Source organism: Callospermophilus lateralis, chromosome 14 (assembly GCF_048772815.1).
Source record: "Callospermophilus lateralis isolate mCalLat2 chromosome 14, mCalLat2.hap1, whole genome shotgun sequence".
Lineage (NCBI taxonomy): Eukaryota > Metazoa > Chordata > Mammalia > Rodentia > Sciuridae > Callospermophilus > Callospermophilus lateralis.
The window spans coordinates 71,521,791-71,546,722 of NC_135318.1; the positions used below are offsets into that span (position 1 = coordinate 71,521,791).

The following is a 24,932-nucleotide window of genomic DNA, read 5'->3' on the forward strand; positions in this document are numbered from 1 at the left end:
CCCCCGCATCCTCACCAGCACTTGTTGTTGTTTGTCTTCATAATGGCTGCCACTCTTACTGGAGTGAGAATGGTATCTTAGAGTAGTTTTAATTTTCATTTCTCTGATTGCTAGAGATGATGAGCATTTTTTTGTATATTTGTTGATTGATTATATATCCTCTTCTGAGAAGTGTCTGTTCAGGTCCTTGGCTCATTTATTGATTGGATTATTTGTTTTTTTGGTGCTTATCTTCTTGAGTTCTTTATATACCCTAGAGATTAGAGCTCTATCTGATGTGTGAGGGGTAAAAATTTGTTCCCAGGATGTAGGCTCCCTATTCACCTCACGTATTATTTCTTTTGCTGAGAAAAAACTTTTTAGTTTGAATCCATCCAATTTGTTGATTCTTGGTTTTAATTCTTGGCTATAGGTGTCTTATTAACGAAGTTGGGGCCTAATCCCACATGATGGAGATTAGGGCCTATTTTTCTTCTATTAGACACAGGGTCTCTGGTTTAATTCCTAGATTCTTGATCCATTTTGAGTTAACTTTTGTGCATGGTGGGAGATAGGGATTCAATTTCATTTTGTTGCATCTGGATTTCCAGTTTTCCCAGCAACATTTGTTGAAGATGCTATCCTTTCTCTAGTGCATGCTTTTGGCACCTTTGTCTAATATAAGGTAGTTGTAATTTTGTGGATTAGTCCTGTGTCGTCTATACTGTAACAATTGGTCTACCAGCCTGTTTTGGTACCACTACCATGCTGCTTTTGTTCCTGTTGTTCTGTAGTATAGTTTAAGGTCTGGTATAGCGATACCACCTGTTTCACTCTTCCTACTTAGAATTGCTTTAACTATTCTGGGTCTCTTATTTTTTCAGATAAATGTCATGATTGCTTTTTCTATTTCTATGAGTAATGCCGTTGGGATTTTGATTGGAATTGCATTGAACCTGTATAGTGCTTTTGGTAGTATGGTTATTTTAATAATATTAATTCTGCCTATCCATGAGCAAGGTAGATCTTTCCATCTTCTAAAGTCTTCTTCTATTTCTCTCTTTAGGGTTCTATAGTTTTTATTGTATAGATCTTTCATCTCTCTTGTTGATTCCCAAGTATTTTTTTTTGAGGATATTGTGAATGGGGTAGTTTTCCTCATTTCCTTTTCAGAGGATTTGTCACTGATATACAGAAATGCCTTTGACTTATGGGTGTTGATTTTATATCTTGCCACTTTGCTGAATTCATTTACTAGTTCTAGAAGTTTCTTGGGTCTTCTAGGTCTAGAATCATATCATCAGCAAATAGTGTTAGTTTAAGTTCTTCTTTTCCTAGAGTTTAGTCCTTTAATTTCTTTCATTTTGTCTAATTGCTCTGGCCAGTGCTTAAAGAACTATGTTGAATAGAAGTGGTGAGAGAGGACATCCCTGTCTTGTTCCAGATTTTAGAGGGAATGCCTTTAGTTTTTCTCCATTTAGAATGATGCTGCCCTGAGGCTTAGTGTAGATGGCTTTTACCATGTTGAGGTAAGTTCTTGTTATCCCTAGTTTTTCTAGTGTTTTGAACATAAAGGGATGCTGTATTTTGTCAAATGCTTTTTCTGTGTCTATCGAGATGATCATATGGTTCTTATCTTTAAGTCTATTGATATGATGAATTACATTTATTGATTTCCATATGTTGATCCAGCCTTGACTCTCAGGGATGAATCCCACTTGATCATGGTGCACGATTTTTTTGATATGTTTTTGTATCCAATTTGCCAGAATTTTATTGAGGATTTTTGCATCTATATTCATTAGAGAAATTGGTCTGAAGTTTTCTTTCTTTGAGATATCTTTGTCTGGTTTTGGAATCAGGGTGATATTGGCCTCATAGAATGAATTTGGAAGTTCTCCCTCTTTTTCTATTTCCTGAAATAGAATGAAGAGTATTGGTATTAATTCTTCTTTAAAGGTCTTGTGAAACTCGGCTGTATATCCATCTGGTCCTGGGCTTTTCTTGGTTGGTAGTCTTTTGATGGCTTCTTCTATTTCCTCACTTGATATTGGTCTGTTTAAGTTGTGTATATCTTCTTGAACCAATCTGGGCAGAGCATATAAATTTATCGATGGCTTCATTATCTTCTATTTTACTAGAGTATAAGGTTTCAAAATAATTTCTAATTATCTTCTGTATCTCTGTAGTGTCTGTTGTGATATTGCCTTTTTCATCCCATATGCTAGTAATTTGGGTTCTCTCTCTTCTCTTCATTAGCATGACTAAGGGTCTGTCAATCTTATTTATTTTTTCAAAGAACCAACTTTTAATTTTGTCAATTTTTTTCAATTGTTTCTTTTGTTTCAATTTCATTGATTTCAGCTCTAGTTTTAATTATTTCTTGCCTTCTGCATTTGCTGCTGATTTGTTCTTCTTTTTCTAGGGCTTTGAGATGTAGTGTGAGGTCATTTATTTGGCTTTTTCTTCTTTTAAGGAATGAACTCCATGCAATGAGTTTTCTTCTTACTACTGCTTTCATAGTGTCCCAGAGATTTCAATATGTTGTGTCTGTGTTTTCATTTACCTCTAAGAATTTTTTAATTTCCTCCTTGATGTCTTCTGTAACCCTTTGTTCAATCAGTAGCATATTGTTCATTCTCCATGTGATGTAGGAATTTTTCTTCCTTTTTATCGTTGATTTCCAATTTCATTCCATTATGATCAGATAAAATGCATGGTAGTATCTCTACTCCTTGGTATTTGCTAAGAGTTGCCCTGTTGCATAATATATGGTCTGTTTTTAAGAAGGATCCATGTGCTATTGAGAAAAAAAGTGTATCTGCTTGACGTTAGTTGATATATTCTATATATGTCAATTAAGTCTAAGTTATTAATTGTGTTATTGAGTTCTATAGTTTCTTTATTCAACTTTTGTTTGGAAGATCTGTCCAGTGGTGAGAAAGGGGTGTTAAAATCACTCATGATTATTGTGTTGTGGTCTATTTGATTCTTGAACTTGAGAAGAGTTTGTTTGATGAACATAGCTGCACCATTGTTTGGGGCATATATATTAATGATTGTTATGTCTTGGTGGTGTATGGTTCCCTTGAGCAGTATGTAGTGTCCTTCTTTATCCCTTTTGATTAACTTTGGATTGAAGTCTATTTTATTTGATGTGAGTATGGACACCCCTGCTTGCTTCCAAGGTCCATGTGAGTGTACCTTTCACCTTTTACCTTTCACCTTCAGTCCCTGTATGTCTTTTCCTATCAGATGAGTCTCCTATAGGCAGCATATTGTTGAATTTTTTTTTTCATCTAGTCTACTAGCCTATATCTTTTGATTGGTGAGTTTAAGCCATTAACATTTAGGGTCACTATTGAGATATGGTTTGTATTTCCAGCCATATTTGTTTATTTTTGTTATTTAAATTGATTTGTTTTTTCCTCTTTGATTAGTTTTTCCCACTGTTGGTTTTCATTGTTATTTTTCATTTCTTCTTCATGTAATGTTTTGCCAAGGATGTTTCGAAGCGCCAGTTTTCTAGATGCAAATTCTTTTTAACTTTTGTTTATCATGAAAGGTTTTTATTTCATCTTCAAACGTGAAGCTTAATTTTGCTGGATACAAGATTCTTGGTTGGAACACATTATCTTTCAGCATTTGAAATATGTTGTTCCAGGATCTTCTAGCTTTCAGATCTGTGTTGAAAGATCAGCCGTTAACCTCATAGGTTTACCCCTAAATGTAATCTGCTTACTTTCTCTTGTGGCTTTTAAAATTCTCTCCTTGTTCTGTATGTTGGACATTTTTATTATAATGTGTCTTGGTGTGGGTCTCTGTGGTTTTGTACATTCGGCATCCTGTAGGCTTCTAGGATTTGGATTTCCATTTCATTCTTCATGTCTAGAAAGTTTTCTAAAATTATTTCATTGAACAGATTGCTCATTCCTTTGGTTTGGACCTCTATACCTTCCTCTATCCCAATAGCTCTTAAATTTGGTCTTTTTATACTATCCCATATTTCTTGAATGTTCTGCTCATGATTTCTTATCAGTCTTTTTGTGCTGTCTACACTCTTTTCGAGATGATATACTTTGTCTTCGTTGACTGATGTTCTGTCTTCTAAGTGTTCTACTCTTCTGGTGATACTCTCATTTGAGATTTTAATTTGGTTTATTATTTCCTTCATTTCCAGGATTTCTGTTTGTTTTTTTTGTATAACCTCTATCTCCCTGTAGAGTTGATCTTTTGCTTCTTAGACTTGTTTATGTAATTCATTGTCAAAGTGATCCTTCATTGTCTGCATTTGCTGTCTAATGTCTTCCTTGAGACTCCAGATCATCTGAACCATATATATCCTGAAATCTTTATCTGACATTCTTTCTTCTGTAGATGTTACCTCCTCTAATGTTGAATTGCCCTGCATTGTTTGTGGTCCTTTCTTTTCTTGCCTTTTCATGTTGTTCACGTTTCTTTCCAGGTCTGTGTGACTTTTGTGTTATTGTTTTTTCCCCTATAGATTTGTATTGCTCTCATATAGTTCCAAGATCTCTCTTTTGTGATGGGAGACAATGTAAACTGTTCCCAATATCAACTATACATCATCTATGAGCTAGTTTCTGTCATTAATACATTTATCGTTAGTCTCTATGTTTAGAGATGTTGGATTCAATTATAATTTAAAATATACTCATTAGTTTCATAAAAGGCATAGTTTCTGGTGGCGTATAGAGAACTGAGGGTCGGGCGTAGGATGTTATGTTAAGGGGGAAAGATGAGAGGGTATGGGGTTAATATATGTTAGCTACTTTGGAGGATAACTCTAATGAAGGAAGTTATTAGCAGGAGAATAGACAGGAGATATTTTACGGTAGTTAAGTATGTGGGAGGACAATAAAAGCATAGAAACAAACACCTATTTGCATTTAGTAAATTATACGTAATAGAAATAGTAACACTTGGGAGATTGAGAGAGGAAGAGAATGAGGAAGAAAAGTAAAAAGAAAAGAAGAAAAAAAGGGGGAGGAGAGAGAGAGAGAGAAAGGAATGAAAAAAAGAGGAAAATAGAGAAGAAAAAGATAAAAAAAAAAAAAAAAAAAGGAAAGAAGGAAACAAGGGGGAAAATGCACTGTTAGAATTCTGTTTTCTTCTCTTCCAGTAGGTGGCGTTGTGCACTCCAGGTAGGGTCTCTGCCCTCAGGGTGGTGGAAGCAATCTGTGTGAAGCAGCTCTCTCTCACCTGCCAGGTGCCTCTCCAATCCTGGTCTCTTTGGGTTGCTTCCAATCTCTATCCCCCTCCCCTCTTCTGCCCACCAGGCCCCAATTGATGGGTCTCTTGTCGGAAGCCCTGGGTTCACTCTGGGTGGGTGGCACCCTGGCCGCCCAGCGCTTCTATCTACTGAGCGCTATCTCTGTGTTGAGTAGTCACCAAGTCATCACAGATGTGGAGAGGGGGAGTTGGAAACCTGCAATCTCTTCTGTCATATTCCCCCGGAGAGCTGGTGAGAAAGGTTTTGAGGTATCACAGCTGCTTGGGGGGGGGCTGCGAATCACACACCTGTTTAGATGCCCATCGTGCCGTCAGCTACACCCGCCAAAAGTTGATGAGGTAGATTTTCCAAGATGGCAAGCACCCATTTCCACATCAGGGTGTCCTGTGAGGTGGAGGGAACTGGGCTGTTCCTACCCTACGTCCAGAATTCGGTCCTTGGTCTGGTGCTCTGCAGTGTTGTGGGTCACAGTCTGGCCCGCACCAGCCCTGAAGGATCGGTAACCCTGCGTCTCTGTGCTGCCAGAAATCCTCAGTGCTCAAAGTCTGCCCGTCTGCCGGGGGTCCCATCGCCGCGCTGCTGGCCGGCATTCGTGGCAAAGAGCAACTCTGGTTTCCCCGCGTCCTGGGCTGGGCTTGCAACAAACTGCTGTTTAAAATCCTGACACATGCTCCATGAAGCTTAAATTCATGAATGGGAGCCCCTGTGAGGGAAAACATCCTACCACTCACTGGGAGTCACTCCAGTAATGGGTTCTTTTCTACTTCACCATCTTGGAACCCAAACATTTCTTCTTCATTCTTCTTTAAGACTGAGTAATATTCCATTTTTGTTTATATACCACAATTTCTTTATCTACTTATCTGTGGAAGGACATCTAGGTTGGTTCCATAGTTCAGCTATTGTGAATTGAGCTATAAACATTGATATGAATGCATCACTGTAATATGCTAACTTTTAAGTCCACTCATAGTGGATTAAAGATTTAAATGTAAGACCTGAAACTGTCAAACTCATAGTAGAAAACAGGGAAAAAGCTTCAAGGCATGGGCCTTGGCCTTTATTTGTTGGACACAATAACAAAAGCATAGGTAACGAGTGGGATGGCATCAACAAACAGACAAAAGAGCTTTTTGTGGCAAAGGAAACACTTCAGAGTGAGAAGGCAACCTAGATAACAGGAAAAAAACATTTGCAAACTATATATCTTACAAGGACCTAGACCTAATCTTTAACCCAAATTCAATTACATTTCCAAGCAATATTGCAGTTTTTAAGATTCACTCTTAAAACAAAAAAAGGAGAGAAAAACTTTCTTGAAATAAGAGAAATTACTCTCATGAATGTCCTCAGTGAAATTTCATCTCCAGAGCTGTAGGAAGGGGAAATGACCCACCAGAGAAAACTCCATTAACCTCTATGCAGTGGTGGCATCTGATTAGGGTTGTGAGTGAAAATTCAAACCAGCTGTGCAAGACCTTCAGCGGCACCACTCTTCTTTGTAAACAGTTTAACAACTTAGGTGAGAATCAGGAGCTAAAATTTTCAAAAACTGTTTTTATTTAATCATCCATTGGCCTGATTAAAATGCTTAGGTGTCCTGATTATCAATAAAAAAAAAACTGTCCCTGAAAATGAAGAGCATTACCTTTAACTACATCCAATTTTTAGACAGAACTGTCTTCCTTCGAGATATCATAGTAGTTAAGAGTATGGTCTCACGTTCCTTGAAGCAAATGTCTATTCAAGTTTCATTTTGCTACTTCATAACTGTTTGACTGTCATCAAGTAGCTTTACTCTCTTTCTGTTTCCTCAAATGTAAAATGGGAGTAAAGACAGTTTATACTTCACAGAAGTCTTATGGAAATTAAATGAGTTAATGCATTGTTTGGTCAAAGAACTATAAATTTTTAAAACTAGATGATTTTAGAAAATGTGTAACTTTAATAGTAAAAATATGTGTATGCAAGCTAATGTTGAAAATTCACTATGACAATGACTTTTTTTTTTAATTTGTAGAGATTAAATGCCCTGGCTATAGTAGTTCGAGGCAGTCTACCTAAATTGCACAGAAATATCATAACTGCATTGATTACTATTGATGTGCATGCAAGAGATATAGTCACTGAGCTTGTTAACGCCAAGGTAAATGTTTCATTTAAGTAAGATCACATACTTCTTCCTGAAATTATTGTGTCTAATATACATTTCATCTATAATCACTTATGTAGGTAGACAAAGTTGAATCCTTTGACTGGCAGAGACAACTGCGCTATTATTGGGATGTAGACATAGACAATTGTGTGGCTAGAATGGCACTATCTCAGTACACTTATGGCTATGAATATTTGGGAGCATGCCCAAGATTGGTTATTACTCCTCTCACGGTGAGTGACTGATCACTTAGGTTAATATTGATACAAGTGCTTTTTTATCAAAACAATGAGAAGTTTCATCTAACAATTTTAAAGGAATTTGCTGTGATACATCTTTGTAGAGCAGATATTTATATACTTTAATTATGTACATGGACCATTGAGTATACTTCAATTGTATCAAACCCTACATGGAAACCAGTGGCCCTTCTATAGAAAGGAAATGACATAAATTTGTAGCTAAAGTCAATTCCCTTCAATGATGACAATTTATTAATTTCTTCAGGATCGCTGCTATCTTTGCCTCATGGGGGCTTTGCAGCTTGACCTAGGAGGTGCACCAGCTGGTCCTGCTGGCACTGGAAAAACAGAGACCACCAAAGACCTAGCAAAAGCTCTTGCCATCCAGTGTGTGGTCTTTAACTGTTCTGATGGTTTGGACTACAAGGTACATTTCCCTTATCTGAATACTAACGTTAAGTGTTTCGTGTGGCTTTCAATATTTGCAACACAACATAACAAAACAAGGAAACAATGAGGTTATGTCAAATAACAGAAATGAAGCAGGGCAAAGAATGGTTAAAAGTGAAAAAAAGAGAACAAGGAAGAAGAATCAATCTACATTCAGACTATCGCATTATGTTATTTTGCTTGTAATATTTTAAGAAAATCTAGCCTGACATAGAGATGTATTGTTTAAAGAGACAAATATTTTAATAATGTTTTAGGTAAATTGTCAATATTATTTGAAATTATATCAAAACTTGATGAAGAATGGTTTCTTAATGGTAATTTACAGTGTAAAAACTGAAATCATATCAGTGATGCTTTTCTACTCTGATGAGAGAAGGAGATTGGAAAAGGCAAATAACACCTTAGTGTTATTATAAGAACACTTGGGTTTTGCATACTGCTGAAAAAAACTTTTTGACTTACAGGAATCCTTACTTGTTTTCACTTCTTCTGATAGTTGCTTTTAAAACATAAATTTATTTCTGTATTTTCAATACATTAGTGGTGAACATGATCTGCCAGCTCATTAAATAAGACTTTGTTCAATGCAACCTGCCAACTTTCTGTTCCACTTTCACATTTCTTTTCACTTCCAAGGCTGATGAAATTTACATACTATTTTAAAACTATAGTTATGTTGTCTTTGTTTTGTCTAGGGGTTGAATATAAAAATGTAAACCCTTAGCACAGCACAATCAAGGATTGTTCATCACGGAATTTAACAGAATATTAAACCCATAGAAAAGAGCCAACACACCATCATGAAACCTCTGCCATTCAAAGAAAGCATTCCAAGTATCAGGGCTAATAGATTGTTTTTTCATTTCTATTCTACTCTCTCTGCTTCGTTTTAGAACAGTGTCTTTCTAACTTTAGTATGCGTATGAATCCTCGGGCTTAACATCTCCTTCTCCCTGACAACCAGCGTAACTGCTACATCTTTACCACTGACAGCTTCAGGCAGGCTGTCCTGCAGCCTGATAGACAAGTATTATTAGGGTATGCATTATAGAATTGTTTCTGCTTTCTACCAGCACCTAATTCAGAGTGGTGTGGATTGATTTGTGTCTTCCTAAAAGATGTTCAAGTCCTAACACCTTGCATGTGTGAACATTACCTGATTTGGGGATAGAAATCTTCAGAGAGGTAATCTAGTTAAAATGGGATCCTACTGGAACTGGATGAACTAGTGTCCTTATGAGAAGAGGCAAATGTGGCAGTGGTCACACAGAAAGAGGAACACCATGTGAAGGTACACAGAGGCATAGATTAGAGTGACGCAGTGCAAGCCAAGGAATGCCAAGGATCACCTGCAAGTCCTAGAATCTAGAGTCAAGGAAATGTCTTCCCCCGAGCTTTTGTAGTGAATGTGGCTTTGCCAATGCTTTGGGTTCAAGTATGTAGCTCCCAGAACTGTAAAAGAATAGATTTCTGGAGCTTTCACCACCCAGTTTATGCAAATTGTCCCAGCAGTCCTAGAAAACTAATATACAGCCCCAAATTTTTATTATTAAATGTTCCCCCAAATTTCCTAATATAAACCCAAATCCTATAACTCCTCCCAAGGCTCCTTTACTAAGACAACCCACAGTTCCCTCATGGTTTCCAAGGTTCCCCGTAACGTGTGATCTCACTTGTTGAAATAAATAATATGCCCATTTGTGTTTGACTATAGGTGTGTTTCTGGCTTTCACTTATAAGCACTGAGTCCTTTACATGGGAAGAGAAGAATTGGAAACTGCCTGACTTGCAAAAGTGTTTATTTCCCAGTCAGTCAGTGGAAATGTTCCTTTGTTCAAAATTACTATTTGGAATTTTTCCTTTGTTTTACAGGCTGGAGGTTTTCACATTCTGGGGCAGTATTCCAGAATAAGATTTAGTATGAATGAGAGCATGGAAGCTACTAGGACCCATTGGGTCTTTGCACATGTGGCACTTGACTTAGTGAATACAGCCATAAGGAGGCTGAATTTCAAAACCTCGCTTTCCTCCTCTCCTAGGCACAAACTACACAAACAGGAGTGAAGGAAAGAGGACCTTTTGTGGAGGACAGATAGAAATGAAGAACCAGTGTGAACACAGCCATGTTCTCAAGAGATACATTATAGCAAAGAGTCTATATCAAAGATAAAGATCTAGAATTTTCTCTTTTACTTCCTTTAAAACTGTCCATTCACAAATATTCCTTGAGAAATCTTTATGTACTCCAGGAAGTAAGCATAATCTCACATACAAAGACCATTGCCCTGGAGTGGTCTCCACTCTTATAGAAGAGTTCTTCAATTTTGTTGTCTAGAATACCAACCTGATCATTAGTACTATCCATTCTACCATTCTGTGCACCCATTTAATTCTCCATTTATTTTTTTATCATGGCTATAGTATTATTAATATTCAAGAACTATGTCCAATCTTTGAAAAATTTGTTTTTAGAGCATACGATTTTATGCTCTAAAGTACAGTTTCCTCTCAGATCTCAAGGATGCCATATGAGTTTTCAATATTCTGTTCTGTTCCATAAATTACCTCCATTTTTACCAGCATTGCTCATTCAGTTCATCCTTCTCATTCCTTCTTTTTCTTGAAATTGATTTCTCTCAATTGTCTGTTGTTCTTCACTTTTCAGTTCAGAAGTATGGCTTGGACTAGTGTGGGTAGCTTGTTTACTCAAAATGTCCTTCTCTGAATGAAGGAGCTATTGTGAGTATTGTAGAAGTATAGGATGTGTGGACAGCATGCTTCCTCAGTTTATGCAAATTGTCACAGCAGTCCCCCTATTAAGTGTCAAATAAAAATTTTTCTTTCAAAGATGTATATTTCAATGGAGTTTACCCTTGGATGGAGCTGTCTTTTCTTTATTATCTTTGAATTTCAATAACTAAAATAGAAATTTGAATTTATCTTTCTTTCCTGTCTCTTCTTCCTTTATCTCTCTAGATAATGTCTTCTCCCAGTAACTCCCCAAAGCATATCTCTTTTCTAGAGAAGGCAGTACTTGAGTTTTAGCTTGGTGAAAGAAAGTCAGTACTGAAATCTCAAGAGTCCTGTTACAGAGAGATAAAGGACCCAAAATCCTGATTTTTCCAAGTGTTGATCTTTGGCTAATTTCCAAAGATTACCCTAAAACCTGTTCCTGATTTCCTTACATGTACTGATTTTGGGTTTGGAGTTTCTTGTAGGTACCACTAAAGGGCAGTTCTCTTCCCTCTCTGCCTTGGGTCTGCAATTTTCCCTTCTCAATTAGGTAATCTGTTTCCATGTATTTTCCATCTTCCAATAATTTTTTTTCAAAACTCTCTTCATACTACTAGTTTCCCTTTCTGTTATGTTTCTGTCAAACCGAATACGAGTATAGACACAGAAATGTAGAGAGATACACACATATCCATCTGTCTTTCTGCAATTTATGGGAATTAGAATAAGGTGAGGTAGTGTATGCTCAGTTGAACACCTAAGAGACAGAAAACCCATTAGCTCTGTTTTTAAAGAGATGGATAGTGCAACATGTATCAATGCAAAATTCAAGTCTCCAAAGAAATTGTACGCTTTAGATAGCAGCAGTACATACTCATTTTCTTCTGTCATGAGGATTCTGCTATAGAAAAAAAGCAAGAACCTGTACTTTAACCTGTGCAGTGATGCCTTCTTCTCAGTAGTAGTCATGTGCTGTCAACCACTAGAGTGCCTTTGAAAAATAACAAAAGCTTACATTAATAAAATTTTCTAAGGGTTTTTTTAAGTCTTTAAATTTGTGTCTCCATGTCTTAGAGTCTTGAGAACCTCTCCAGTATTTGTGGAGATGAGTAGGATTATTTTTAAAAAGAAAGAAAATTGGTCAGATTATTTTGTTATTTAAAAGTAAAAATTAGATTCAAAGCTTGGAGAGAGGCAAAAAGATTTCTTGTAGAAAACTTCTTACATCTGACAGCCCACTATTAAAACCACTGCTTATTTGTAGATAACACCTCTTCTGTTTAATACTTCAGCTCAAAATTTAGCTTTTGAAGGAATTAAACTGTGTAATTCAAAGGTGAATGACTTTATTTTGATTTCAGATGATGGGGCGCTTCTTCAGTGGTTTGGCCCAGTCAGGAGCCTGGTGCTGCTTCGATGAATTTAATCGAATAGACATAGAAGTTTTGTCAGTGATCGCACAGCAACTCATCACCATTAGGAATGCCAAAGCCGCAAAGGTAAGGATTGGTCAATTCTCTATCTTAAGTTTGTAGCTAACACACAGCTTGTTGTATTTGAGGAAGGAAAATTCTAGATTTAGCCTATCTAGTTCATATTTCTGGTTTAATTGATGAATGCTACAGCAAAAGGACTTAATTGGATGAATTAATTCTGCATCCAAGCAACACAGAGAAAAATCAGTGCTGTGACGATACAGAGACTGTGAGACTCAGTCCCATAGTAGTCACGTGCTGTCAACCTCCTAGAGTGCCTTTGAAAACTAACAAAAGCTTACATAAATAAAATTTTCTAAGGTTTTTTTTTTAAGTCTTCAGATTTGTGTCTTCCATGTCTTAGAGTCTTTAAGAACCTGTGAAGTTCTTCCTCACATACTCACACCCTGTTCCTCTGCTCTCCACTTTCTTTTTCTCTCCTTTCACTTCCTTTTTTGCGGGGAGGGGCATACCGGGGATTGAACTCAGGGGCACTCAACCACTGAGCCACATCTCCATCCCTATTTTGTATTTTATTTAGAGACAGGGTCTCGCTGAGTTGCTTAGCACTTTGCTTTTTGCCAAGGCTGGCTTTGAACTCAAGATCCTCCTGCCTCAGCCTACCAAGCCGGTGGGATTACAGGCATGTGCCACTAAGCCAGCTCCCTGCCCTTCTTGTTTCTGTTTCTCTAAGATTGCCCCTTATGAACTTCACTGCCTTCATTAGAGCCCCCAGGCTTAGCTTACTGCTGGTGGAAAAATGGGTAGAAATCCTAGGAAATCCAAGAGGACCTTGGCTCTCCAGAGCTCACTGGACTAGAAAATCTAAGGAGTATAGGGTCATATGAATGTTTGTCGTAGTCTTGTTATTTAAAGTTTGTTTCAGCACATATGAATATGTTCTGAACAAGGGGATATTGTATTGGAAGCTGATTGCAATGAAAGATGAGACCAAGACTCCTAATGCTCTGTATTGACCTTCTGAGCTTTAGTCACTGAAAGGCAGCAGTGATGCACAGCCCCTACAAACCAAATCCCTTCAAGCCCCTCAAGGGTCCCCCACTATTCCCTAGGCCCCTGTCAATAAAGCCTCAGATGTCCTCAAGCTCTATAAGTAAGGTTTTACCTGACAGAGCAGGAGACATTTACATTCAACTCCCCCTCTGGAACGGGAACCACTCATATCTTTTAAAAGGGTCCCTGATAAAGAGTTGTTAAGTTTTTGGTTACTGTCTCTATAAAGACACAAATTATAGAACAAATAAAAAGAAATGAGGAATTATACTTTAATAACTGATAAAAGTCATTGTGGTATACTTTACATTTATCTCATCTTTACACCAAACTTTTGTGTAGTATATGGTACTTTCTCAAAGTTATAGGTAAGAAGGATTAAAAGTTAAAAAATATTTAGTAGACATCGTAATGCTAAGATACACACCTAAATCTATGTGACCCTGAAGTCTGAACTCCTTCATCTACCCACCCTCCTCCTTGCGACATACTCTGGGGATGTCTATATTAATGACAAGGACTTTCAGATATAACCAGTAAATCATTATCATCCTGCTGAGTAACTGAAAACAAAGCTGGATGGGGGGCAATGACCAGAGAAAATAGAAGCACTGCCAGTTCAAGAGCTACCATGTGAGGATTAGGGAAAGTAGGAGGACTCTGAGATTAACCAACCTTGTCCTCAATTTCTAGTGGCCAGATGAGATACTTGGGAGTGGGGTGCATCCCCTGGTATAGAAGAAATAAAGCACAGAGATGGAGGATTTGAATAGCACATTTAGTCTTTTAACATCAGGAGAATTGGCCTCATCTAGGCAATGACACATTGCCCTAGCTCTGCCCTGGTCTTTCCCTTATTCCTCATGTTTGTTATAGCACCTTCATACAGTGGCCCAACTAGAAACCCTGAATTTGCCTCTTATTTGTCTGTTATCAACCCAGAGTCTAAAATGTCACCAAATTATATTAATTATACCTACTAGGTGCCTCTCATCCCCACTTACACCTCTCAAATTCTGGCTTTCATCTTCTTGCTAGTGACAGTTCCTTAGTGGCCTCCCTGTCTGTAGTTTGCCCAACCTCTCCACTACCATCTTTGTTCCTGTCACTCTGCTTACAAGAATCCTCTGTTTCCCCTCAACCAGGGCACTAAAACTAAATTCTTCAGTTTAGTGTGCAAGACTCTAAATGCCCAGGCCCCAACCTAGCTATACTTTTACTTTGTAGCAAAGTGGATTGCTGGTCATTCCTGGAACATGCAGGGCTCTTTCTTCCTCCTGCTCATTTTTCCAGGAAAGGCTGCTCCTGCTTATGTAGCTGAAATGTCCTTTTTAATTCTTCAGGTCTCAAGCAAACTGCCTCTCCCAAGGGAGGCTTTGCTCATACCTCCACTGTAATATTTTTAGCACCATGTTGTCATACTGTCTAGGTCTGATGGCACACAACAAACCTAGAGCTTCTCAAGAGTCAAGTTTCCTTCAGCTCTGTGCCTCCATGGCTAACTTAGAGCCTCATCCACAATAAGTGCTTAATAAGCCTCTGCTGTTGAATGAAAGTGAAAAGGCACCAAAGATTAAGAATAGATTAGAATTTCTTGGAAAATACCAGAAAGTGGGAGTGGAGAACGTTGAACTGAAGAGTCTAAGCAAAAGATATTGAGGCCTAGAAGATTTTAGGATTGGACGAGGAAAGAAGAGACATATTGGTCAAGGAAGGGGCAGGGAGGCAGAGAATATGAAACACTGAACCCAGAGATTGGAAGTAGGTAGAATAGAATCAGAAGAGAAATGCTCCCTGTTGTCCCAACAACAGGATTCAGTAGTCTTTGCTTGAATGTTTCATGCTCAGTTATTATGTGAGAATTTACAAATGCCTGGAGAAGGGTTAATTTATCCTTTCTTTTTAAACAGCTCTCTAGATTCATGTTTGAGGGAAGAGAAATAAAGTTGGTTATGACTTGTGCAGCCTTCATCACAATGAATCCTGGATATGCTGGCAGAACCGAGTTGCCAGATAATTTGAAGGCTCTATTTAGACCAATGGCAATGATGGTTCCAAATTATGCTTTGATTGCAGAGGTAAGCTTTCTATTTTTTTTTTATTATTAAGAAGCAAAATTTTCAACGTGATTTCTTTTATTGTAGATTGTTTGGTTTTGGTAGTTGTTTTTTACTGTGATTATAGTAGGCCCCTAAAACTGGAATAAATCCATGAGTTTCATTAACCAGTTCATTTGTGGTTTTATCAGTTCATCTCTAGGAATTAAAATGTAAGGCATGGTTCTTGAAATACTGTATTATTCTCACTTCCCTTCATGCATTTTTTGTTGTTGTTAGAATCAAGGAATGCTGAGTAGAAACTATATTAATCAATATGATGGAAGGATTGGTTTGTCAGTCTATAACAATTAGTAAGAAAACAGTAATCACTAATAAATTAATTGTGATATTGTTTGTTCTGCCTTTATCTAACAAGACATATTTTATTTCTAATTTCAATGGTATTTATTCCTTAATACTAGCTAAGAATAAATGTTCTTAAGTATCATTTATTTTTCAAGGAACTTGGATTAAGGTACGGTCTGTATGCAATAAAGGGCACAGGCTCACAAGGGTAAAACTCAGTGAATTCTTACACATGTATTCATCTGTCTGACCACCAAAACCAAAATATTGTCAGACTCCAGGAGGCCCCTTATGTTCAGCACTGCTTTTCATAAGGAGACACCACCCTTTTAAGAATGGAATTTCTTAGAAAACACAGATTATTCCTATAGCTAATAAATTCCTTTGATAACAGATAATTTTAAATATTCTCTATAAAGTTAAGGTAATTGATTAACATCAGAATAGACCATGCCAAGTCCTGTCATTGCAAGAATTACAACTCAAAAACTCAGTATCCTCAATAACTTTTGTAGGCATGGTGGGGTGGGGGAAGCAGTTAAGATGGGTGTTGGCTTCACTCTGATTCTCTCTATGGACATGGATGATTATTTCTTGCTCATTGTCCCACCTGGTGGAAACTAAACTGGGTTTAAAACCCAGTGCAATATATTTTTTTCATATCTCATATTTTGTACTATTGCTGTTAGTCAGTAATGAGGGGGCAAATTTAAAAATCTCATCTTCTGAATGTTACTTCTCTTGTTACAGATTGAGAATAGTCAGAGTCTGTCATCAATAAACATTTTTATCACCTGTGAGCAAAACACTGCAAATCAGTAATTAAAAGCAGTAAACAAAACAGGCCTTGTAAGACATCTATGCATCCTTCAAATTCTGCAGTGGTTAGGGCAGATTATGGGTAAAAAGAAGGGTCCATTCCTACCTCCACTGTCAAAGATGTCAGGCTTTATTCAACTAATTTAACCAAGGATGCAGAAATTTTTCAGGAGCAAGGTAGTCTTATAGGGAGAAGCTACAAATCTTTATGTAGCTTCCCTTGATTCCCAGGGAACCTAAAGAGAACAAGTGGCCATCACTGGTACTATCCACCAAGGTGGCCTTTTTGACAGATTAGAGAAGTCCAATTCTTGATTTTGTACTCAGGAGTTATGATACCATCCAACCTCTATTTGTACATTTCCAAAAATTGAACTCTGCTATTCCTTGAACTAAAAGTCACCAAGCCCACATCTTCATTTATACAGAGAAAGAAAATCAATTTCCTGCTATTACCTATAATATTCTACCTGACTCCTTCTTGTGGCCCTGAAAATTCTTTTCCCTTCAATCTTCACATGTCTTTATTAAATAATATAAAAACATGAAAAGGCATGAAGTCAAGAAGTTGATTTTTAATATATTGGTATCATACTAATATATTGTCATCAATACAATATAAGAAGTATTGTGTTAAATTTTTCTGTTATAGGTAATCCTATATTCTGAAGGATTTGAATCCAGTAAAACATTAGCAAGAAAAATGACCCAGATGTATAAGCTTTGCAGTGAACAGCTCTCTCAACAGGATCACTATGATTTTGGCATGAGAGCTGTGAAGTCTGTATTGGTCATGGCTGGGTAAGAAACCAAATTAATTGAGAGTGAAACTTCCGAACTCTGTAATCAAATGCATTAAGTGGGTCACTCACAGGAGGCTCTTACAGCAACACTTAATCCATAGCAAGTGACTAATAAATGTTAGTGGCTGCTTTTGCAGCATTCTTCCTGTGACTCTCCCATAATATGTGACAGATCTTCACTGAGTCCCAATATGGTTGCTCTCCTGAATCCAACTAGGCTTCAGCTAAGTTTCATTTTCCCTAAAATCATAGCATATATTGGGTTTTAGTGTACAAAAGCCTTTGATACCATCAGACAGGATGACAAGACTTAAAAAGCTCATAGTTTGATATGCATATATGCTAAGGTGAGTTATACGTGTTGCCTTAAAAATCCCCAAGAGTTGAAAGAAATTTTGTCATCCTATTTTCAGTTCAGGTTTATGTCATACATTCTATCTCTGTTTTTGCAGTGCAATCCAAGATTGGACTACATTCTAGTTTCTAGCAAGGCAAGAAAATGAGGAATTTTCAAACCCTAAGTTTTCTCTTTATAACTACCTGAAATGACAATATTTGGAATCCCCAACTTGCCTGGAGTCTTTTGGAGACTCTAGTCTTTCTAGTCCTTCCTCTTGGGAATGACTCACTGACTCAGGCTCAGAACATCCAGGGCCCCTGTTGTGTGTGATCCTGTAGCTTTGCACAAATCTCTTTTGCCCTTTCTAGCCTCTATTCTTTCTTTTATCCTCCTAGATTCAGTACATATCCTCTTTACAGGATTGCCAATAAGGGACTAGGGAACTAAGAGTTCAAATACACTGAACAAAAAGTTCAGTGGGCAAAACTTACAAATATTCAGTCACCTATACAATGTGGTAAGGGCAAAATTGGGCTGTGCCCCAGGTTCACTAGAGTGTGAGACAGAAGATGGAAGACTTTCTAGAGAATAGAGTAAGTGGGCTAGGTTTTGAAAGGTAAGTTTGAGTGGGAAAAAGAGCAAAGCAGGGCATTCTGGGCAGATAGGAAAAAAAAGTAACAAGGATGAGAGTCATGGTGATGCATTCAAGGAACTATAAGCTAAAGTTGGATAAAAGTCTGGGTTAATGGGGAAGGGCATTTGAGAAAATGTTCTTCTCATTCTCCTCAAGACTGTGTAGCCAGTGCAGGACTTAACATGTGATGTAATAGAGATGGATACATTTTGGAAATAGAATGGGAATCATCCTGCAGCTTTCTACAAGCAGAAGCCCTGGCCCATAATTCCAGAAAATCACATTCCATCTCATATTTTTGGAACATAGCCTGAAATATTTCCTTGAATTTAGGTCTTTAAAAAGAGAGAACCCAGACCTAAGCGAAGATGTGGTTTTGATAAGAGCTTTACGAGACTCCAACTTGCCAAAATTTCTAACAGATGATGCTATTCTGTTCAGGTAAGTTTCTAGACGTCACAGAATAAAGCATAGCTACCATATAGAGAAAAAGAATGGTCTTGTTTTCATTATTTCTAACAAATTAATAATTTCTCATCTTTTCTGAAGATATTTATTAATACTAATTAAGAAATACTAGTTTACAATAAAGATAAAAGTTTACAACTTTTAGCATTATTCAAATCACTTTTTTTCAAAATATTGATCACCAGGCTGTGTGCAAATTAGCTTTTGGTAAAATTTCTTATCTAAGAGAAATTTCTAGCCTAAAACAATCAGGCTTGGTCTTAACATAAATTATTATTTATTGCTCCTATCCATTTTTTTATTATTTAATTTTATGTTTCTTCAACTTATATATGTGTATAGTCTTAAAAACAAAATAGTTTTGCAAATTAGTCTCATTGAAAACAATTACCTGCCTTTTGCCAACTACTGCTTCTAAATACAATCATTTTTCAACAATTTTATTTTGTTATTCCCCTTCATACATCTCAGTACCATGCTTATGTTGCTTCTTGATTTTTCAGTTTTAGATATTAAGTAATTAAAGTGAAATGAGGATATGCAATGCACTTTTTTCCTTTCCACCCGTCCTCTGTATGGCTAGATTATACTGTGACTTGAGCTAAATATCCAATATTTTACAGAATTTTTTAACTATATAAATATTACCCACTGCTGAACTATGTTTTCTTTTCTGTTAATTTATTCAGTTTTTCTGTTTTTCTTGTAGTTATTCATTGTCTTGGTTTATTATTTTTTATGTGTGTGTGTGTGTGTATAATTAGAAATACATACACATTTGCCTAGGGGATATTCCCAGAAACAAGTTCCCTGGGTTTGCACATTTTTAATTTTAATAGATTTTATCAAATTGTCCTCCAGAGACATTTTATAATAATGTGTCTTGGAGTGGATATGTTTCATAATAATGTCATGATTATGTGTCTTGGAGTGGATCTGTTGTGGTTTTGTATATTTAGAGTCCTATATGCCTCCCATATTTGATTTTCCATTTCATTCTTAAAGTTTGGAAATTTTCTGATATTATGTCATTGAAAAGATTATGCATTCCTTTAGTTTATATATCAGAGCCTTCATCTATCCCAGTGAATCTTAGATTTGGCCTTTTAATGTTATCCTAGATTTCTTGAATATTCTGTTCATAATATCAACATCTTTCCTCTATGACCTACTTCATTTTCATGAATAGTTTGTCTTCAAGGCCTGAAAATATATATTCAAAGTGGTCTAATTTATTGGTGATGGTTTACATTGAATTTTTAATTTGGTTTATTAATTCCTTCAAGATTTTCTGTTTGGTTCTGTTTCAGAATCTCTATCTCTTTATTGAAGTGATCTTTCACTTCTTGGTATTTTCTGATTTCGCTGATTATGTCGTCTTTTATCTCATAGAACAGTTTAACTCTGAACTTTCTCAATTCCTTCTCTGACATTTCCTCTGCTGTGGTGTCAACAGTCTGTTGTTGAGGCATTCTGGGTTGTTTGGGATGGTTTGGTCCCTTGCTTTTTTATGTTGTTTGTATGTCTACCCTTCTATCAGTATAGTTCTGGCTTCTTCTTTTAAGTGAAGGACTACTTTATGAATTAATTTTTTTTAATTCAATGTGGGACCTCTTCTACTCCCCACTTTAAGAGATGCCACTGAGCCCTATTTACTATAATGATTTCTGAGCCATGCCTCATTCTACTCAACCTTATAAGATCAAAAACTTGCTGCAATTGTTCTCTATAGTCCTCAATTTCAGGCATAAACCTATAATAAAATTCTGGAACAGGTTAAAATATTAGTTGTTAAATTTGGTAAACTTATTATAACCTTAAGTGAGGACTAAAAGGAGAGAGCATGAAAGATTGGGGTGGGGGAGAGAATGAGAATGAATAAAAGGGCAATTTACAAGAAAGCAGAAATAGATGAATGGGTGTTATTTGAGGTAGTACCAGATAGTACAAGTATAGTGGGTAAGAGAAGCAGGTATAAACTAGAACCAGGAACACAAAGATAGGTAGATTGATTCCAATTGATGTTTTAAACCATTAGATAAAATATATTCAAATGGGTTGAGGGTACAATGTTGGCAATTGGGTTAACAATTATCATTCGAGTTAAGAAGTTATTTATATAATCAAAATTGATATTAGAGTACTTTATAGCATACCATGTCAAGGTGAAGAAAATTCTTGTTGAATCTGGTTTGGACATTTAGCAGATGTCCATCAGTCTTTAACAATGAACCTCTTCTGAGTTGCAGGGGCACAAGAGCCAGTTCCCTAGTTGTTATAAACCTCCTACCAGCAGCTTCTGGTTTCTCAGCTCCGGGGCCTGCACCTCACTGCTCAGAGAGTGTAGTGTTGTGGATTGGCCGATTCTGTTGTGTGCAATAGTTTATAATTCAGCCTCTGAAGTGCCCCTGTGTGTGTTGTGGGTACCTATTCTCCTCTACTGGACCCTTTTTGCAGTAGTGAAGATCCTGGTGGCTGTCTGTGAACATAGAAACTCTGGTTGTGGATTTTCTGTGAATGATCTGTGGTACAGAGGTATTACCCTGGCTGATGTTGCTCTCTGAGGTACTGTCTGAAGGGTTTCCAGTGGTTCACTTGGATTCTCATTTCTGCTGCCCTGAGCTGTGAATGGCAGGAATTGATTCTCTATGTTTTCTAAATCTGATGCAAGGTCCTACAAGTGTCCACAGTACCTCCCCATGTTGTCAGTGGCTGAGGCCTGGTGAATCTATTTTCCTTTTTTGGGAGGCCAAAGGTGCTTCATTGTTGTCTTAGTCAAGCAAAGGAGTGAATGCTGTGTAGGGAGGGAAAGAGGGTGGGGGTTTCTGCAATTTATGGCTAGTAGTGGTCCTTCTAGAAGTTCCTTCTGGATGGATTTATAAGAGGTCCCACTGCAGGGGGCTTCCCTCTGCTTTAATTTGCAGCTGTCTGGGCATGGGAAGACACCATGCTGATTTAAGAACTTAGCTGGTTGCAGACTCCCAACTCTTTACACAATTTGGTTTTAAGCTATTTGTGCTGTTTAAGAAGCCTTCTATATTACCATTGCAGTTTAAATTTGGTCTTTTCAACAGTTTTTAAGTGAGTGAGCTTAAAAGAATGTCCACTCCCCATCCTTTCTCTCTCTGGTGCCCTTCAGTTTGGGTTCAAGTTCTGAGTTTTTTTTATCTCCTCTGGTAACCTATCTTCCAGTCCCTTCAGGTCTCAAACTTTGTAATGATGATACTTAGAGGATTTATTTTGCCACCTACCTCTCAATTCTGCTTTTCCTTTACTGCCTCCTTTCTGTGTTGTGATAAGATCAGGACTCACTGCCTAGCTCACTTCTGCCATCTTCCTTCACCTCCACAACCTTATACATTTAATATCCTTAAAGCATGTTTTTATTGTGCTCTTTTCTTGTAAGAACTCATAACCTTGATCTGACAAAAACATTGGAAAAATACAAGCCTCTGGTTCATTCTTTAAGTTTATGTATAAAGCCTTTAATCTCATATAAATATATTTTTTGTCTGTTCGGTTTTATGTTTTCACTCTATCAACATTTTTTTTTCAGTTGTAGAATTCCTGTCTTTCTTAGATCTCCTTACCACAATATAGCAAAATTCATTTTTTCCATACTTTCACCTTATACTTTTGTCACTTTATGTAAGGTCTTTACTGTATATCAAGTGTATTTGGGTATAAAATATGAGGTAGAGATTTAATTTCTTTTCTCCCATAAAAACGTTCCCTTAAAAATGTTCCTCATAGAAACAGCCAATTTTTCCCTTTCTCCCATTTTTACCCCGTATTCATTGTCTACTTAAATTCTCATCTACTTTTCTGAATATCTATATATAGTTATAAGTGTAGGTAAATACATTTGGAAAAAGTTGAGACACAAATATAATTTTTTAAAGAAATTTATAAATTTATCACCTTCTATGTGTTTGGTACCATACCACATACTATTGGCAATACAGAAACATAAGACATATTGCATATCCTCAGAGAGTTCCTATTATACTAAGAACATTGGTCTACTGTACAGGAAACAAAATTATACGAGATATCAGAGAAAAATGATTGCTTCTGTTACAGCATATAGGACAAACTAATATTGTGCATATTCAGAAGAATCAAGTAATTGTAGAAATATGAGAAAGTATCAATGACCTCTGCTTCCTAATAAATTTTATTTTTGTTTTCTCAGTGGAATCATATCTGATCTTTTTCCTGGAGTCCAAATTCCAGAACACGACTATGGTATTTTGCAGTCAACAATTGTGGATGTCATGAATGGAAAAAACCTTCAGCCTGAAATCTGTATGGTTGAAAAAGTGATACAGTTCTATGAAACTATGCTTGTGAGGCATGGTGTTATGTTAGTTGGGCCAACAGGAGGTGGCAAGACCACAGTTTACCAAATACTAGCAGAAACTTTAGGGAATTTACAAAAACTTGATTTAGGCAATCCTTTTTATCAAGCAGTTAAAACATATGTTCTTAATCCTAAATCAATCACCATGGGTGAATTATATGGTGAAGTTAATAACATAACCTTGGAATGGAAAGATGGTTTGATGGCACTAAGTGTCCGAGCAGCTGTGAATGATACTTCAGAAGACCATAAATGGATCATCAGCGATGGACCAGTGGATGCTCTTTGGATTGAAAATTTAAATACAGTATTGGATGATAACAAGATGCTTTGCCTGGCTAACAGTGAAAGGATTAAACTCACACCTCAGATCCACATGCTCTTTGAGGTAAATGTATGACTTACTGTGGAATGAAATCATTTCTTAAAATCGGCATGCCATCATTAATTTTTTTACTAATGTATCATTTACCATCTGTGCTATTTTGTTTACTTAATAAGTACTTATTAAAATATCCTTTTGAAATAGTTGCCAATCCTGAAAAAGCTTCTCAAATGTTCCTGTCTCTATAAATGGGAAATAGAATTCATTCTGGTTTTCCTAGCACTTGGTTTCTTTGAAATTCTTCCTCATTAAACAATATTATTTTATATGAATAAATTATCCTACTGTGATATGAATGTTTGGCAAGAAATTAGAGAAAGGATGTGGAACCAAATACTGCTACAAAATATGGAAGAGACCACTTAAGGTCTAGTCATTCATTAATTACTGATTAAATGTCCACTGTGTACTATGAATTTGGCTAGCTATTGGGACACAAGAATGAGAAAAGTAAAGAAAAGAAAAGAAAAGAAAAATAAATAAATGCCTATTCCTGCTGATATTTTTTTCTTTACTGGGGATTGAACCCAGGGATGCTTTACTACTGAGCTACACCACCAGCTCTTTTTTTTTTTTCCTTCTTTGAGACAGGACCTCACTAAATTGCCCAAGCTGGTTTTGAACTTGTAATCCTCCTGCCTTAGCCTCCTGAGTTGCTGGGATTACAGGTGTGTGCCACTACACCCAGCTCCTGCCCATAAGGATTTGACAATGTCCTCCTACACTCTTTTTTTTTACCCTATGCCTCACTTACATTTGCTTCTCCATTTCGAATTACTTATTGCCCTCCCACTGTCCTTCACATGAAGCCTTTTGGTGTTAAACTTTAAAGGGTCTGAATCACTACCACTGAAATTGGATGAATAAGAAAGTATAATTAGCTATTTCCTGTTCAACTTTTTTCAATTTTAGGTGCAAGATCTAAAGGTTGCCTCTCCTGCAACAGTCAGTCGATGTGGAATGGTGTTTGTGGATCCCGAAGAACTAAAATGGATGCCTTATGTTAAAACATGGATGAAGCGGGTTTCTAAAAAGGTAAGTGCAATCAAATGTGCAACCAGATATTTCCCAGTATCTTCATCTGTTGGGGCTCACACTTCCCCAGAGTGCACAAATAGCAGTAGGTTATAGCAGCATTGTTCTCAGTTGAGGAAATTTTATTTTGTCCTTCTCCCTAAGAATTCCTGGGTCTTCCAGGAATGTTTATACTCCCCAAGTCTTTCCTCATTACCTGTTACCTCAGCCTGCAGAGTCACTCTGCTTCCAGTCTGCTCTTCCTGGCTTCTTCTTAGACTGGTTCCTGTCAGTAGAAACACAAGACACTTCCTGAGTCCCTAAAAATACAGATAGAATAAGGCTGAACCATGGAAAGGCTTTGCAGAAGGCACAAGGGTAAAAAGAGGAAATCAC

General features: G+C 36.9%; 1 protein-coding gene across 1 annotated transcript in view; it reads left to right on the top strand.

The window, feature by feature from the left end:
* The window catches only part of Dnah6 (dynein axonemal heavy chain 6), a 253,675-nt gene that overhangs the window by 92,405 nt on the left and 136,338 nt on the right, over positions 1–24,932 (top strand). The window contains exons 27-35 of the mRNA XM_076832916.2: positions 7,254–7,379; positions 7,466–7,621; positions 7,896–8,057; positions 12,178–12,315; positions 15,216–15,383; positions 17,182–17,330; positions 18,640–18,747; positions 22,970–23,525; positions 24,435–24,557. Coding sequence (XP_076689031.2) covers positions 7,254–7,379; positions 7,466–7,621; positions 7,896–8,057; positions 12,178–12,315; positions 15,216–15,383; positions 17,182–17,330; positions 18,640–18,747; positions 22,970–23,525; positions 24,435–24,557 — 1,686 coding nt within the window. The remainder of the gene's footprint in view (positions 1–7,253; positions 7,380–7,465; positions 7,622–7,895; positions 8,058–12,177; positions 12,316–15,215; positions 15,384–17,181; positions 17,331–18,639; positions 18,748–22,969; positions 23,526–24,434; positions 24,558–24,932) is intronic.